Below are 18,613 nucleotides of genomic sequence, written 5' to 3' on the forward strand. Positions count from 1 at the left end.
AAAATGTTAGGGTTTTTTTTTTTTCATTTTTAAAACACTAGAGTGTGGGGAGGGGTGCGAACAAATAACAAAAAGATGTTTTTTGTAACATTATTTTCCCTGTTTATAAAGAAAAAAGTCATTCCAACAGTATTTAAAAGTCCAAGGATGAAATAATTTCATTTTCTCCTCTAAGGCTATAAAAGGCCCCTGCCTGTTGATTCCATCCTCTGGTGCCCCATGGAGCCAGGTTACTCTTCAATGGCACAGGTTCACTATTAAATAAAGATCAGGCCAGGTTTCTGGGCACATGGCCTAAACAGAAAGGTGGAGAGCATTAAAAACTCCCCACAGAAATGTGGGCAGGAAGATACTTCCCTGAGCCAGAAGCAGGGACAGGCATAGAATCCCACGCCTAGAGCAGAGAATGCAGAGCCCTAGATGTCCTGCTTCTACCTCCATTCCCTTTCCAGAAGATTGAAAAAATAAAGTCAAAATGACAAGCCTATGAAGAAAGTGCTACCTGTTTAGAAACACTGGTAAGAAAGGCTTTGCCAACTTTTACTCCAAGTGGGAGAGATCACTTTTAGTTTCCTTGTTTAACGACCAGACCTGTGGGTTAGGCATTTTGGCGACATGTGGACGAGTAACTGCAAGACCACAACCGAGGGCCAATTCCAGCTACAAAGTCACTAAAATGCCAATGAATGATGTGATGGTACCTTATACTCCTCTAACTGGGAAATTTCACTTTTTCCCATCCTATCCCCACAGGTGGGAGAAGCAGGTCTACCACATCCCCAGGTTCAGACCAAATGACTACTTGGACTACAACCAGGTATTGACTGCAAAGTAGTTCCAAGCAGCAAGAACTTACATGCAAATTCTCATGGAGACTATGAGCATGAAAGCAATCAAACCTTGTATAAATAATGTTTCTTTCCCTTTTTTTTAAAAAGAATTCCAGTGTCTCAAAAACTTGTGAAAATGTGTTTGAAAAGGCCAGCAAATCTGCCACATGCTTTTGCTCATAACTAGTCCTACATGTACCTTCCTATACCAAGACAGTGCCTTTTGTCACAGGCCTTATTATAGTACCTCTCTAGAGGGAAAAACAAACATAGGGAACAAAGGGAAGGCATTTCTATAGTGAGAAAAGGATGTAAACCAAAAGCAAACTGAAAGCAAGAGCAACATTTAGGGTGAGATGAGAGGCTGCAATAGACTGCTTAAGAAATCTGGCTGCGTATGCTTTGGTTTGGGGGGCTGAAGAAGCTGGGCGTATAAAGTGCATTCACATTGGTAGTAAATGATCATCCCTTTCTTCTGAATCCTCCCCCAGCTGATCATCCCCCACACCACGATATGTAGCAGGCACATTTCGGGGTTTAGAACGGCACACAAAGTCACAACCATCCTGTAGGGAAAGAAACAAAGGAAGAAAATGGTCATTTGGAATAACCAACTTTAGGGTAAGGCAAAGTATATTTATGGTCTAAGACTGTGGCAAGCACTAGTTTTCTCCAGGTATAATGAAGAGAAACCCTCAAAGCTTCAAGGATCAGCCTAAATTGAATGTGGAGGAAATAGGAGAAAAATTCTAATTAGGTCTCACCTTCTTCCTATCTAGGCCCCTGAACAGCTATATCAGATTCTTAAATCTAAGCAACAGTGTTGCTCTTCCAGCCAAGTCTTCGCAAGGCCAGACAGTAAGAGGCTATACTACTTAGTACTAGGGGCAACCAACTGACTTGCTGAGCCCTTCTGTGGTTTTAGCATCCAAGTCCTGTGTCTCAGGAAACCTCAGTCTGGGCAAACCAGGTGGTTGGTCACTCAACCTTGTATGCAGGCTACAGGCCCGGCCAGCTGCCCTGTTACTTACTGCTACCAGGTTGCCAACATCCTGCCAGAAGGCTAAGTGGGGAAACTGCTCCATTCCCTTGGCTCCCACCACCAATCGCTGGTATAGGAACCCCCCGATGATATAGACAGCAACCAGTGATGCAAACCTGTTGAAGAAAGAGCTATACTTAAAAACCAAGAAATAGTAAAACTCAGGTACTAAGGATAATCTCTGTTCTCATTGTTAGCTGTTTCGTAGGCTGTGTTTTGTAAAAAGAAGGGGGGAAAGGTAGTGAAATTAAATGAAAAGGGGCTGGGTAGCTTCCCTAGAAAACCAATCAGAGCACTGTCAGTCTGAGAAAAGCGAACTGCTCACAAAAAAATGACTGACTTCTGCCAACAGTCACTCTTAGATACATGATTCTGTCTGTCCAAAAGTTCTAATAATCTAATGCAGCAATTTTTAACCATCTCATGGAACACATAGCTATTACTAAAATTCTGCAGCACACCAGAAAATGTATTTTTTGCAAATCTGACAAAAAAAAAGGGGTATAATTTTGATTCATTCATACCAGAGGACTAATGCTGTGTTTGTTGTTTCATTTTTAAAAAAACTTAAAAATAATTTTTTAAAAACCCTTACTGAGGATACATTTAAAAAAAAAAAACTGATTTAGAGATCTATGCACCCCTTCAGGGATGGAACCTGAAACCTGGGCATGTGCCCTGACCGGGTTTGGGAATGACCTTCTGGTGCACAGGACGCTGCTCCAAGCAACTGAGCCACATCAGATAGGTTGGCTGTCATCATTTAAAAAAAATTATTTTTTTTATTGATTTCAGGGAAGAAGGGAGTGGGGGAGATAGAAACATTACGATGAGAGAGAATCACTGATCAGCTGCCTCCTGCATACCTCCTACTGGGGATCCAGCCTGAAACCTGGGCATACCAGTATACCCTGACAGGGAGGCGAATCATGACCTCCTGGTTCATAGGTCAATGCTCCACTAGTGAGCCACCCCGCTGAGCTGTTGTCTTTTTTTTATTTGATAATCTAAGGGAAAAGAGGTCAGTGCCCTTGATTAGTCAGGTATTGCATGTTTTAAAAATTCTTGTGGCACACAAGTGTATCACATGGCACACTGGCTGAAAATTGCTATTCTAATGGATAGTATTAAAAATTGTCCAGCCCTCCAGTAGGAAAAAAAAAAAAAAGCACCTTCAAATGTGAATATTTATTGGGGACAAAACAAATCTCATTTTTAAAAACTTGAATAGTCAGAGGTTAATGAGGATTTTCTCACAAAGTTCTTCACCCTCCAATTATCTCTCTCCCTCTCCCTCTCTGACTGACACACACACACACCTTATGCCCATACGCATCCAAGAAATTATGAGTTAAAAAAAAAAAGGGAGCCCTGGCTGGTGCGGCTCAGTTGGAGTGTCGTCCCAGTCAGGGCACATACCCAAGTTGTGGGTTTGATCCCTGGGGTTGAGGCTTGTGTGGGAGGCAATCGATCGATGTTTCTCTTTTTCTTCCCCTCTCTCTAAAAATCATTAAAAACATATACTCAGGTGAGGATTTAAAAAAAAAAAAAAAAGAAAAAAGGGAAAGGCTTGGACTGATAAGGGAAAAAAAGAGTACTTACGTGACAAGTAAGATAGAACCCACACTGAGGTGGGAGACCTCTGGGGAACAGGCCAGGCTACTCTCCATCTCAAAGAGGTAGAAACAATCTTGGACTTTGCCTCGCTCCTCAGATACAGGGATAAAATTGTCCTGATGATGAAAGGACAAAACACATTTAAAATGTTTTGACTCCATCTATATAAAGAAAAAAACCCCACTAAACCCCAAAACATTTGTTTTCCTGGTCCAATAGCCTATTTTCCATGTATGTTGAAGATGGGTGTCTAGATACAGGGAAGAATCGCACCTGGAGTTTTCCCTAATCCATCCCGAAGTATCCTGCACCCTCTGGAAAGTCTCTCCCACCTCAGGCCAGTCCTTTTCTCTCTTTAGGCTCATATGCCCCAGGGCGCCTCACCGCTAGGGTGTGTCGATTGCAGGAGATCATCACCACTGCACGACGCTGCTCCTTGCCACAGTGATTGTCATATTCATCACCCCCTTTATAGATCAGCATAATCCAATTACCTGAGGAGGGACAAGGAAAATGGAGCTTTGGGGGTGGGGGAAAAGTAGAGGCAGACCTGGATACTGTGGTAAGATGGAATTGGGACATTCAGACAAATTGGTTTTAATTAAAATAACTCTCATCAGTATGAACTCTGTATACTGGAAATGCCAAGCTAAAACTTGGCTTTATGTTCCCTTGCTTTGACAACTAAGAATCAAATATTCATACAAGAATCTTAATTTTCACCTTAGCCAGTTTGGCTCTGTGGATAGAGCATCGGCTGTGGACTGAAGGGTCCCAGGTTCAATTCCTGGCCAGGGCACATGCCTAGGTTGCAGGCTCGATCCCCAGTAGGGGGTGTGCAGGAGGCAGCCGATCAGTGATTCTCTCTCATCATTGATGTTTCTATCTCTCTATCCCTCTCCCTTCCTCTCTGAAATTAACCAAAACGTAAAAAAAAATTTTAAAAAAATCTTAATTTTCCACATTAGAGGTAGGCTCCTGATAGTGCAAAACTAATTATGATTCATTCCTTAACAATGGTGCACATTTGCTGACCACCTGCTAACATCAAAGGAAGCGGCCCCTTACAATTAGTGGGTGGCGGAGGAAGCCTAAGATTTATGGTGGAGAAAGCCTAAGATTTAAATTAGCCACAGATTAGTTCAAAGTGGATGTTCTTTAGGTTTGGAAGGCATTTCTTCTTCTTCTTCTTTTTTTTTTTTTCCAGTATTTACTGTGTTCAAATTTCTTTTGCAAAATATTTGATTCAAAAAGTCATGTGAGCTCAATAAGGTAAGGATTCTGCTTCCAATTTTGCATACATGAAAACAGTAAAAAAAGGTGAAAAGATTTCTCAGTCACTAAAGTCAATATGATACGAGTCAAAACCTAGTCTTTTGTCATTTATATTATTTAGCAAATAGCACTGGGGGGATAATTTATCTGCTTAAGGCAGGGGTGGGGAACACCTGGCTTGAGGGCTGCATAAGGGCAGGGAAATCGTTTGGTCTGGTCCCACCAAGGCTTTAGGGGTGAGTTAATTAAATGTTTGACCAAATATAGGAGGCTAACTTTTAAATTGATAATGGCCTGCAAATGATATTATAAATATCCAAATGGTCCTTGGCAGAAAAAAGGTTCCCCCACCCCTACCTTAAGGGAAAGAATTAGATTATAGGTGCTCATGTAATCTTTTCCAGCAATAAGACTGACTTTTGAGAAATGTTATCACCATCATTATCACAAGCTGGTGGAGAAATTTTTGTAGACTGGTTGGCAAAACTTGATCTCTTATAACTTAACTGGCAAAGTTTGATTAATCTGATGAGAAAAGGTCGTGGTTGATATTTTCAAGCCTAGCATGAAATACGCATTAAGTATTAAAAGGACTCCAGGCTATATAATTCCACTAAATTCTTCTTTTTTGCATAAGCTTTTCCCTAACTTTAAAACAAACACATAAATGTCCTGAGCCCTGGCTCCAGAGGAGCTGAGCTGTGGGACTAGGTACCCTGTGGTTTATAGTCTGAGGTATGCTGAACCACACATACCATATGATATTCTGAAAAGACGGGGAGGGACATACAGGATTGCCTGAGAGACTGATTTGGGATCAGTTAATCAGTCAACAGTGAGAGTCTTACTTCCATTGAAGATGTGAGTCTCGTTGATTCTCCCCACCACTGTCTCCTTCCCGTTACTTTTGTTGATCTGCACCAGGCCTGCCCCGGAGGAGTGGTTACCAGCTTCCCTGCACACCCTGAATCTGTACATATACGTGTCTTGCCCCTGGCCCACAGTGCTCTCAAAGCTGTCAGGAAGGGAGGAGAAAGAAGAAGAGAAGAGTTACTAGCTATGAGCCCTTCTTCCTTTTACCCCTAACCTCTGACCCCCAAAAAGGTGCATTCAATTTATCTGATGTCATGGCTAAACATAATAGTGAATATTTGCTGAATCATGAGACAACAATGACCCTGACAGTCTTCCTGCATATTCACCAGAAGAATGATGAATAGAGATAAAACAGCCCCAGTCCCTAAGACTTGGCATTATCTACTTTAATGTCTCATCAATTAGGACAGACCATCCTAATTGTTGATGATGACTGATTAAAATACGCCACCCAGACAGTTAGATATTCCTAGAGTATCTCTGCTCTAGACTATGCTAAAGTGTTAGCAACCATTTCCCTGTGAATAAGGGTCTATGTTCTTGGGATACTCCCTTGTTCCTTAAAGGTCATCTTCAGATTTATATACCTGAAGATTCTTGACACTGATGATGATGTGTATAGGCATAAATATGCTTATTTGATACTTCTAAAGTCCTATTTCATGAAAGCATTTAATAATGCTTTTTAAATTCCTACAAGCTGGTCTCTTGGATCCAGCCTTAGAAGCACTCTCTTCTGCATTAGAGAAATGCACAATACTACTAAAAACTGGGTGAGAATTTGCTCTGTATCATAAAAGCAAGCATGATAGCACCATCTATCCCAGATAAAGATAGAGAGGAGGTTACTATACATGTATCCCCTCCATATTCAATAGTAATGCCAAAATAAAATCCGTAAGAGTTGAAAAAGATTCTTTTAAAAAAGCCCTTCTTTGCCCTGGTTGGTGTTTCTCAGTGGTTAGAGTACTGATTCACACACTGAAAGGTCTTGGGTTCAATTCCCCGTCAAGGGCACATACCTAAGTCGCAGGTTCGACCCCCAACTCCCTTCAGGGCATGCGTGCACCAGGGCACTTGCATCAGGGCACTTGCGGGAGGCAACCAATCGATGTGTCTCTCACATCGATGTTGCTTTCTCTCTCTCCACTCCCTCCCTTCAATTCTCTACAAATCAATGGAAAAAATATACTGGGGTGAGGATAACAACGAAAAAGCCCTTCTCTGGTGAGTATCACCTCTAACCACCTCCCTCCAAGAGCCCTTGGGGCCCGGGGTACTGCAGGTGGGGTGGGGGAGGTTGGGGTCTGTCGGGTCCTGGGGTCCGGATCTGGGGACTATCTGAGGTTGGAGAGCTGGGTCTGTGGAGGTGGGAGTACCAGAGGTTGTCTGGAGAGGCGAGGTGGAAAAACAATTATTTTCTCTAGCTCTTTAAGGTTCTTCTCATTTTTACCTTTTGTTAAACAGTGGTGTCATCCTCTTCAGTACAGCCAACTCTCTCTCTGATTCTCTGCCCTTTTCTCCTACCAGGTCGCAGGTTTTTTCTTCTGCCTGCCAGGATTCTCTTACCGTGATGGCCAGGAGTAGCAGCAGCAGTAGTCCAGTCCCCCAGCAGCTGTAGAAGGGGGACATCCTTTTGGGAGAAAGTGTATATGCTGGGAGAAGCGGGGAGGATCAGAAGAGAAGGGAAAGAGATAAAGCATATGAATGTGTACTAAATGAAAGGTATTTTTTTAAACCTTTTCATCATCCACCTATCACCTCATATTTTACAATAGCCGGTTTTCTTCATTATTGTGAAGTTGGTTTTGTTTCTTGTATCTGCCTATTTCAAACTTTAAGCTGTCATCCAAGTTATTATTTTCCTGTCTCCTAATATTCTGAATTGGATTCTTAGGTCTCTAGGCTTCTTCCCTCCCCTCCTCATCCCCCCCAAACTTATTTTGAAAGCCTCTTTCCAGCTGATACCATTGCTCACCTGTTGTCCTTCCTGTGCCCCTTCAGGACAGGGACACAATGTACATTCAGCAAGGAGGACAGTGCTGGCCTTGATGAAGAGTTACTGTCTACAGGCTGTTGTTGATAATTTCTGCAAGGTGTGCTTAAAAAAGAATATCTCAACTTCCAAAGCAGTTTACCAACTCCTCAGTTCTACTGGGAAAAAAGACACATATTTTGTTCTAGAAACTGTCAGAAGGACCAACCAAGGTACAGAATACTTAGGTACTACCAATGAATGATATTTCGATTAGGCAGAAAGTGTAAGAGTCTTTGACATATGCAACAAATAGATTTTAATAGCTCTTTGCCAAAAGCAACTGCATCAGGAAGCTCGTATATATAACCTTCAGTCTAATTCAGTCAGAAAGGAAAAAGAATTCTGACAGCCTGAGTAGAGACATCTTGCCTCTTTACTGTTCGGTGAAGTTAGATTGTGGTATCTCAGTTAAAGTTTAATACTTTAAACTGTGCAGTTTCACTATACCAGCCATGCAAGATTTAATCTTTAACACAAGAATATGCTCCTGGCAGGATCAAACAAGTTTTGCTGGCCACATATTTAAAGGGAAGAGGTTGAGGCCAGAGGGATGGGGGCTCTGCCTGGAACTTGCCATAAACATAGAAAATGAACAGCTGAGAAGTGTGTGCAGGGGCTAGAGTCATAAATATTACTTAAACCAGTGCCCTCCCTAAGATAACACTGAAATTATAATCTGACACTTGATAGGGTCTGTAACACTCAAATTACACTTTGACACTTGAAAGGGTCTGTTTGAAAGCTATGAAGAAAGATATAAAAGAAAGAGACTCAGTACTTTGGGCCCTGTCTTATACTGATACCAGAGGCTCAGTGCACAACATTCATGCACAGGGTTGGGGGGGGGGGGGGAGGGTCCCCTCAGCCCGGCCTGCTCCCTGCTAAGCTGGCAGGCGGACATCCCCCGAGGGGTCCTCAGCGCTGTCGTGGAGGCAGGAGAGGCCCCGCCATCACCGTTGTGCTCGCCAGCCATGAGCCCGGCTTCTGGCTGAGCAGTGCTCCCCCTGTGGGAGCACACTGGCCACCAGGGGGCAGTTCCTGCATTGAGCATCAGCCCCCTGGTGGTCAGTGCACATCATAGTGACCGGTCGTTCGGTATTAAGGGTCCCTTAGGCTTTTATGTATATAGATACGAAGAAAATTCATTAGGTCAAAATGAGTAGTTTGAAGAAGTCTTCCAAAACTCAACCTAAGCTATACAAGTCACAAATTTCAAGAGTTTCTAGATTTCCAGTAAGTACAGTTATCTTTCTACACTCCAAATTCCTGACAATCCTTGGGGGTCGACAAGTCACTTTATAATTTAGTAAATCCAATCAACTTGTTGCTTGTACTGCTCTACAATAGAAACATGAGGCTCTGTTTCCCAAACTCATTTTATCTATCTTCATACCTAGGACACACTGATTTATCCTTGTAAAAAAGACTTCACTCTGGTATCATTAATGACCCTTTAGGCCACTGCTATTTGTTAATTTCATAACAGTATCATTAATTTTTCTGATACAAAGATTTAATTCTTTCAAGTCTTTCTCATTTATAATAAAATGCTTCCAATATTACAAGTCTGGACTTTGGTTCCAATGCTCTTTAAAGTCCTCTAATTCTTTTCCATGCTTGCCCACTACCTTCATTGCATTTTTAGAATAAAAATCTTGAAAATAGGCAGAATTTAAGGTGTACCAATAAATTGAAAGATAGGAAAATGGAAGCTCTGAGCCCTGAATGAATTTTCTCCACTCCCCTGAACAAGTTTACATTTGACCTACTGTTTCCCATACTCCACTAGGACCACAAATGCATGGAAAGTTGTCTCCCTGACTTTGTGTGCTCCGAACATTAATTCACTACCGTGATATTAATAAGGGGTTTCCACAGACTATTTATAGCCAGCCATAAAGACCGAGGGTCCCATAAACGCATTGAAGGCACCAACAGGAAACAGTTGGAGTGCTTGCCTTCTGCCTGGCACTGTTTGAAGCACTTCACATATATTAATTAATCCTTACAAAAGCCCTATGCAGTAAATACAATTACTGTCCCTATTTTACAGATGAGAAGACAGAGACAGTAGAGTGAACCAGGTAAGTCTGCCCTCAGAGCTGATGGTCTATATTGAATTGCTATATGCATACCTGTCTGCTTTCACATCAGTTTTTGTGTGGGATCAGAGAAGGCAGCCAAAGCTTTGCTTTCTTTTTGACAAAGCAAGAAGAGGAACGGGAAGGGGTAGTGACGCCTCACACAGTTCACTGTACAGGAGGTGGAATAAAGAACTCAGACCTCCAACTCCTACCTTCCCTAAATGAACTCATTGCTCAACACCCAACATGACCGGCTGAGTTTCTAAAGAGAAACAAAAGATATCTTTCATTAGATTGAGTTAGCATGCCATTTTCCTTATATTCTCTAAAGACCTAATTTAAAGTTTCAACATTCTAGGCTTGCAAGATTTTTCTTCTCAGGACCCAGTTTTCCTAGAGGGATGTTCAAACAGAAAGCTGTGTTCTCTGGCCTCAAAGTCAGTTCCTCATCTGTTAACGGTTGATGACTTCTTTCCCCAGATGAGAACAAGGAATCTCACAAAACTGGGAAAGGATGACAGGCCAACCACCCTGCCGTCAGCACTAGCTGAGTTGAACGAGCTTTCACTTGTTGATTGGTTCAAAAAGTTAGGATGAGAATCAATTTACATCCTTCTCCCTCTTCGCTTGAGGTTTGACTATATGCTGGGCTGAGCTGCTTCTCTCTGATTCCGTGACATGTGCTGAGTGCTTTATCGCGATTATGTTCCTTAATCTTCACAACCCAGAAAAGTAGATATAACGTCTCCCATTTTAAAAATGAGGAAACTGATGCTTTACAGAGGTTAAGTTCCTTGCCCCTGTACAAGTATTACATACGTGCGGAGTTATTGGGGTAATTGGGACGGTTCACGGCATAAAGGCAGTTGCTGGAAATTTCCTGATAAACACGGGGGTGCAAAAAGGTATCAGGAAGAGTATGACATCCAAGGGCCAGGCGGCCCCCCTTTAATGCGCTACAATTAGATCCTCAAGGTGCCGGTGTGTCTGGGTATTTTGGAAACGTGGGGCAGGGCTGCAGATTTTTGAAAAGTTCCCGTCCGTTTTCTCATTACATGACAGCTCTACCTGGCCATGCTAAACAGTTCTTCGGGAGCAGTTCGTTCCCACCACGGAGTCTCTGTAACCATTCTCTTCCTCACCCAGGACCAGCCATGAGTTCCATTTTCTCAACGACATTTCCACTGCCGTCTCCCTGACTCATTGCTCACGTCCACACCCGTCCGTCCCGTCCGTCCCGTCCGTCCCCAGCACCCTCCGCTTTCAGAGGAGCAGCCCAGCGAGCGAGAAGGGCCCGTGCTGAAGAGCCCGAGTTCGAGCAGCTCTGCGTCTCAGGGCAGAGGCTCGCGGCACAGAGAAACGCAGGCACCCTCCCCGGCCTGGCTCCCCTTCCCCGCACCGCACACGCATCCCCGCTCAGACTTCTCCCGGGGGCCTGGGAATCCTAGTTTCCCCAACTTTCCAACTGCCGAGGGCCAGTGACGCTACTCTACCCCCCTCACCATGCAGGCCGAGATCCCGGCAACTCCTCCAGCGCACTCCACACCGGGGGACTTTCCTTTCCCCGCCTCCCAAACACACGGACATTCCCTCCATGGTCGTGGGGGGTCCTTTCCCATCACTCCCTTCGGACCCCGCGACTCCTGCCCTCTCGCCGACGCCTCCATGCTGCTCAAGGGCTCCTTAGCTGTATTTAGGGCTAGAACCCTGGGCAAGGGAGACTTGGTGGTCCCGGCCCCTGACACACGACGCCGAGATGTGAGCGCTCACCAACCCCTCGTACTCACGTGTCGTGGGCAAAGGGAGTGGCCAAAGTTCAGACTCCCAAGGGGAGTGCCTGCCTGGGGCTGGGAGACAGGGCCAGCGAGGGGCCAGCCGCAGACCCCGGTCCCAGGGACCTTGTCACCGCCAGCGTTCCCCACGGCGCCTCGCGGTGCTCCACTCCGGGAACCGGAAACAGGAAGCGCCGGGCGGCAGCAGGGCAACTGCTCCTCCCACTAGACCCCGCGGCTGGTGACCACGGAGCCTTCTCACCACCTTTCCTTTCCCTGACCATCCTGGACACTGATTGGACAGTATCTTGGGCGTCAGGCTCCGCCCTTGTCCTATCAACTCCAATCACTATCGAGATTTTCAAGTTTAGTTCCACCTTTTCGGGTTGCCTTTCTACCAATGGGTCCCAGAGTCCCGCCTCCGGGCTTCTCCGCTGGGGGGGGGGGGCGAGGGGCGGGGGGCGGGGCGGAAAAACACGCTCGTCGCTCGTCACGTGTGGTCACGCGCGATCACATGCCCGGCCCACTTCCGGGTGGGTCTGCTTGAAGAAAGCACGTGTGAGGGCGGAAGCGGAAGTACTGTGGGGCCCGGTGCTCCAGGCCTTCGTGGGAGTTGTAGTTCCCATTCCAGGTCTCCTCCTCGCGGTACTTCCCCACGTGATTGGCCGCCTGCGGGAGGCGCTGTTTCGCCATCTGCCGGCTCGAAGCTGTGGGGAGTGATTGGGTCGTGGCCGTTCTGGCTTTCTTAGCGACAGCTTTGTTCTTTCCTTTCTACAGTTGAGTACCTTGGGGTGTGCTGTTATTTTGTTACTCTTATCTTTAGCATTCCCTTCCCGTCTCCTGGCATTTTGCGTGACAAACACTCTGCAATCACTTCTGTTCGCAAGGTTTCTTCTGCATCCTCAACCCACGTTTGTCCATCCTGTGCGCACTTCTGGTGTCCTCAAGAGCAAGGAACTCGTTTTTTAGTCTCTGTGCCTTTGCTAAGATCCTTTGCGGTTTCCCTCAGTGTTATTAGCCGCCTGTTGGAGTCCCACTGATTCCCAGAACTCAGTTCAAATGCTGTCGCTCCCGTGACTTCCTGGGTTCGCTCTCTTCAGAATTCTTCACTCCGAGATGCCCGCTCACTGCTTGTACATGGCTCTAGCCTGATTTTTTTCTTTAAAAAAATCTTTATTGTTGAAAGTATTACATAGGTCCTCCTTTCCCCCCATTAACACTTCCAGCCGAATCCTCCCGCTTCTCTCCCTCCTTCCCAGGCCTTCACCTCCCCATTGTCTGTGTTCAAGGGTTATGTTTATATGCACACAAGTTCATTGGTTGATCTCATCCTACCACCCTCCCCTGCCTTCCCTCTGAGGTTCAACAGTCTGTTCATGCTTTGGATCTGTTTTTGATCATCGGTTTATTTGGTTCCTTAGATTCCACATATGAGTGAGATCATGTGACACTTATCTTTCTCCGACTGGCTTATTTCACTTATCATAATACTCTCCAGGTCCATCCATGCTGCTGCAAATGGTAAGCGTTCTTTCTTTTTTATTGCCACCTAGTATTCCATTGTGTAAATATACCACAGCTTTTTTTTTAATCTGCTCATCTGATGGGCACTTAGGCTGTTTCCAAATCTTAGCTATTGTAAATTGTGCTGCTATGAGCATAGAGGTGCATATATTCTTTCTGATAAGTGTTTCAGGTTTCTTAGGATATATTCCTGAAGTGGGATCACTGGGTCAAATGGAAATTCCATATTTAATTTTTTGAGGAAACTCCATAGTGTTTTCCATAGTGGCTGCACCAGTCTGCATTCCGAGCAGCAGTATACTAGGGTTCCTTTTTCTCCCCATCCTCGCCAGCACTTGTCATTTGTTGATTTGTTGATTTGTCACACCATTCTGACAGGTGTGAGGTGATATCTCATTGTTGTTTTGATTGGCATCTCTCAGATGATTAGTGACTTTGAGCATTTTTTCATATGTCCCTTGGCCATCTGTATGTCCACTTTGGAGAAGTGTCTATGATACGTTTGAAAGTGATAGGGAAGAAAATGTAGACCAGCGGTTCTCAACCTGTGGGTCATGACCCCTTTGGGGGTCAAACGACCCTTTCACAGGGGTCGCCTAAGACCATCGGAAAACACATATATAATTACATATTGTTTTTGTGATTAATCACTATACTTTAATTATGTTCAATTTGTAACAATGAAAATACATCCTACATATCAGATATTTACATTATGATTCATAACAGTAGCAAAATTACAGTTATGAAGTAGCAACGAAAATAATTTTATGGTTGGGGGTCACCACAACATGAGGAACTGTATTAAAGGGTCGCGGCATTAGGAAGGTTGAGAACCACTGATGTAGACTGTTCTTGCCCGGTGAACTCCATTTTCTCCGTGAAATAAAAGACAAGGTCACATGCTAAGAATGGAGGAGGAAGTGATAGGTTTGGGACGTATGGAAGTCAGAAGTTTGGAATTTCCACAAAGGGAAAAGAGACATCTGGTTAGAGGCAGTTTTGCTGGTCAGCACTGAGAGCTCAGATGAGGCAAGAGGCCCTACATTTTTAGTGACTTCAGTTGTCACTATTGCATGACTATTGGCAGCAACCTATGTCAGACTAGTTGTAATAAGCTGTAGGGGATGCTGAAGTGAAGAATATGCTGGATAGAAAAAGATTTGGGAGTAATAGTATATTAGAAGGTGAAATAAGTACTACAGTGAACATTTCTGTTCATTATGGCCCATTTCTCTATGATAGATTCCTAACATGTATGCCAAGTTAAAAATGTTACCAGATACTACCAGATTACTTTGTGAAAAGACAGAAGCAATAGGTGAGAATACTGATCCCCCCCCCCTTCTCAGTTCCATATGTTCTCAGTTTTAAATTTTGACTTATTATTATTGCATACGGGAGAGGGGCATGGTATGTCCCAACTGTGTTTTACTAACTGCTAGTTTGTTTGAGTATCTTCTCAAGTTATTTGTATTTTCCTCTGCATTACCTGTTGTTGCAAGTAATTTCCTTCTATTATTTGTTTTTAGACATTATGGAGACTTTTTTATTCATGTATTTTAAGTTTTAGTAAAGTCAATCTCTCATACTCCCCTGCTGCCCCCATTGTGGATTCTGGTATTCCCCATAGAATCTCCTACCTAGGATCAGACATACATATTCCAAAATTTCTTTCAAGTAAGTTTATATTATTATTATTATTTTGTTTCACATTTTAATCATAAATTCATTTCTGCTGTTTTGAGTGTAGGTGTGACTTGGAATTGAGAAGTATTCTGAGTTCTGGACCAAAGTCCCGGATTATTGTGAGGGAGGGAGCAGGTGTGAGGATAATAATGACAAGAAGGAGCAGAGTCTGGGACAGATGGCACAGGACTCAAAGGAGCCATTTTTTGTGTGTGGTAAAATATCCATGACATAAAATTTATTATTTTGACCATTTTTAGGTGTACAATTCAGTGGCATTAATTATATTCATAATGTTTTGCAACCATCACCACTATCTAGTCAAGGAGCCATTTTTGTTGTTGTGAATCCTCACCTGAGGATATTTTTTCCATTGATTTTTAGAGAGAGTGGAAGGGAGGGGGAGAGACAGAGAGAGAAACATAGATGTGAAAGAGACACATTGATTGGTTGCCTTCCAGATGCACCCAACCAGGGCTGGAGCCTCCACTGGAGGTGATGAGAAGTCTCGTGTTGTACAGAGAGTCCTTAGACACACCCCATAGGCCTTTCCAAACTGATTTAGGGACAATTACCAACAGCGCATATAAGGGCAAAATAAAGACTGATTACAGAGGCAAATTCCTTTGTTTTTGTTGTTGTTTTTTAAAAAATTAAAAGCAGTTGTTTTTTGTTGTTTGTTTTTTAAAATATATTTTTATTTCAGAGAGGAAGGTAGAGGGAGAGAAAGATGAAACATTAATGGTGAGAGAGAATCATTGATTGGCTGCCTCCTGCATGCACCACACTGGGGATCAAGCCTGCAACCCAGGCATATGCCCTGCCCGGGGAATCAAACAGTGACCTCCTGGTTCATAGGTCGATGCTCAACCACTGAGCCATGCTGGCTGGGCCAGAGGCAGATTCTTTGAAAGAATTTGTGGCGGAAGAGCTGGTTGGAGTGTTCCCCGCCCCACCCCTACCCCTCAAGCCAAGTGAAAAGGGAAGCTAGAGGACACATAGGAGAGTTTGGGCACTGCTTGCTGGACACAGAGTCTTACTTCCTGTCTAGGGGAGGAAAAATCATCCCGGGGACAAGGTCCTACCCTACAGTTGTCCTTTGTCAGGCATCCAGGGCTTTCTGCCCTGGTGACCTTCTGTATCTGGCCCATCATCCTTGCTTTGCTCATGTCTGTCTAACTGCCTACCACGTATTGATCTGTGTCTGGGATCTCCTAAAACCCACAGAAGTGTCCCCTGAGAAATAATTAGTATGTGGGTATTGTATCAGTCAGGATTCAACAAGAGAAGCAGATTCAGTAGGAAATACATGTTAAGAAATTGATTGAATGGAGTTGGCTTATGCAGTTGTGGAGTTCGCTAGGCAAGTCCAAAATCCAGAGGGCAGGCTGTCAGGAAGGGCAGACTAGCATCTCCAGCAGGGGCTGAAGCTGCTGTCCACAGGTGGAATTTCTGTTTCACCAGGGAAGCTTCAACTCTGCTCGTAAGACCTTTCATCAATTGAATGGAACCCACCCAAATTATCTATGAAAGTCTCTCTTACTTAAAGTCACCTGGTTGTAGATTTTAATCACATCTACAAAATACCCTCAAAGCAACATCTGATTAGTGTTTGAGTAACGGGGGACTGTTTGCCTAGCCAAGTGTACACACAAAATAATGGCCAGATAACAACCAGCCAGAAAAACTTTGCCCTTTTCTTCTAATCTCTGTTTCCTGAGGGTGGAGGGTTGCCTCACTTCCTTACTGCTGGTCTGTTGAAACAAGGATCAGAATTGAGGGAAGTGTAGGCAGAAATTTTGAATAGGTTATAAGATTGACATTTTGATTTATATTGGATTAAAATTTTCTGGTATCAACTTGTAAACACAAAAAAATCAGGATAAACCAAATGGTCTTACTTTGGTTTCTGCATGTGTATAATTTTATGGTTTTTTTTTAAACATTAAGCATTTTATATTCCAATTATACTAACTTGTTTTAATTTCTTCTCTTTCACTGAGTCATCACTTTTAGAACTGATGTGTAATAACCTCATTACTGTATTTAATTTCCCTCTTGTGGTCAAAGCCAATGATTGCAGTGATAATGACAGTTGCTAAACACTCAGCCCAAGGCTATTTCAGAGGGCACTGAGTTAAGATATTCTTTAGTTTTTTTGTGTGTGTTTTTAAGTGGTTAATCAAGGGTAGAATATCCGCTGTTCAATCACTAGAGGAAAGAATATTTTTTAATTATCTTGATTCTAGAATAATTCATGCATTATTTTTACCTTAGATATGAAGAGTTCATTTGTGTCCTGTCATTCCCTTTGTCACTACAGTGAGGCCTTGACTTAGTGTCCCGACTAACGAGTTTTTTCGAGATACGAGCTGTCTCTCAGCCGATTTTTTGCTCTGAATTGCGAGCCAAAAATCGGGTTACATATGAGCCAGCTTCAGATACCCTACCGCTAGTTGGCGCAGCGAACGTCACAGTTATTTGACATACGAGTAATTTGAGTTACGAGCTCGGTCATGGAATGAATTAAATTCGTAAGTCAAGGCCCCACTGTATACATTTTTAAGGTAGAGATCTAGAATAATTTAATTAGCAAGATTGCCTAGACCCTGTATTCAAGGTCACTGCCTGTTAGAATCCTATTATCTATCTATCTATCTATTTTGATTTCAAAAAGGAAGGGAGAGGGAGAGAGAGAGATAGAAACATCAGTGATGAGAGAGAATCATTGATGGGCTACCTCCTGCACACCCCCTTCTGGGGATCGAGCTGGCAACCTGGGCATGTGCCCTTGATTGGAATCAAACCTGGGACCCCTCAATCTGCCAATGCTCTATCCACTGAGCCAAACTGGCTAGGAAAGAATCGAATCATTCTAATCCTAGAATGATACTGAGTGGGTAAGAAAAAAAAAGTAACATTCCATAGCAAGGAAAGTGGAAATATCAGTAGTAGGAAGCTCATTAGTGAAGAAAAGAACAAAAGAAGGTAAAGCAGAAACATATCATATCTATACTAATAAAAGGGTAATATGCTAATTAGACTGTCAGACCTTCTGGGAGACCTTCTGGATGTCCTTCTGGACAAACCCATGGTGGCGGGGCCTAGGCAGAGGTGGTTAGGGGCGATCAGGCCAGGAGGGGAGGGCAGTTGGGGGTGAGCAGGCCAGCAGGGTGGGCAGTTAGGGGCGAGCAGGCTGGGGGGGGGGCAGTTGGGGTGATCAGACTGGCGGGGGCGGGCAGTTAGGGGTGATCAGGCCAGAAGGGGGGCGCAGTTGGGGGCAATCAAGCCGGCAGGCAGAGTGGTTAGGGGCGATCAGGTAGGCAGGCAGGCAGGTGAGCGGTTAGGAGCCAGCGGTCCGGATTGCGAGGGGGGATGTCCGACTGCCGGTTGTCCCACAGGGATCGGGCCTAAACCGGCAATCAGACATCCCCCAAAGGGGTCCTGGATTGGAGAGGGTTCAGGCTGGGCTGAGGGACATCCCCCCCCCCCCCCCGGGCCTCTAGTAGTAGTAGTATAAATATCCAAGTACCTTTTTTCTTTTTTTCATTTTTTTTACTCTGCATTGAGTTTCTCTTAGGAATACTGTTTTACTCAGATTTGTATCATACCATGAAATATAAATATTTTGGGAATAAATCTTCTCAGTTCAGGAGATACAAGTAATGATTTGCAACAAATATACCCTTTAAGTACATTTGAAGTCATGATTTCCATATGAACAAAGAAAAAAGTGATGGAATGTATTATAATCCTTTTATCCTATTTCCTTTAGCCACACCTCTAATTTCTTTTATATTCTATGCTCTGGATTGATGCATAATTGACACTAATTATAATGTTTATTCATCTCTGAAACATGTTTT

At 43.8% G+C, this 18,613-nt stretch overlaps 1 protein-coding gene across 7 annotated transcripts; it reads right to left on the bottom strand.

The window, feature by feature from the left end:
* Positions 1-26: 26 nt before the first annotated feature.
* M6PR (mannose-6-phosphate receptor, cation dependent) lies at positions 27-11,733 on the bottom strand. Of its 7 annotated transcripts, none has more exons than XM_006084223.3 (9): positions 11,550-11,728; positions 7,619-7,791; positions 7,094-7,295; positions 5,613-5,779; positions 3,874-3,983; positions 3,475-3,605; positions 1,862-1,988; positions 1,278-1,396; positions 27-294 (listed from the first exon to the last, which is right to left on the bottom strand). In XM_006084223.3, exons 3-9 carry the CDS (start codon positions 7,270-7,272, stop codon positions 258-260), a joined length of 870 nt encoding a protein of 289 aa, XP_006084285.2. In that variant the 5' UTR covers positions 7,273-7,295; positions 7,619-7,791; positions 11,550-11,728; the 3' UTR covers positions 27-257. The 7 variants fall into 7 exon arrangements, with proteins under 7 accessions (XP_006084285.2, XP_014307146.1, XP_006084286.2 ...); XM_014451660.2 differs by having other exon boundaries at positions 7,619-7,794; XM_006084224.3 differs by lacking the exon at positions 7,619-7,791 and having other exon boundaries at positions 11,550-11,729.
* Between the last annotated feature and the right edge of the window lie 6,880 nt (positions 11,734-18,613).

This window comes from Myotis lucifugus, unplaced genomic scaffold, assembly GCF_000147115.1.
Source record: "Myotis lucifugus unplaced genomic scaffold, Myoluc2.0 scaffold_10, whole genome shotgun sequence".
Classification (NCBI taxonomy): Eukaryota; Metazoa; Chordata; class Mammalia; order Chiroptera; family Vespertilionidae; genus Myotis; species Myotis lucifugus.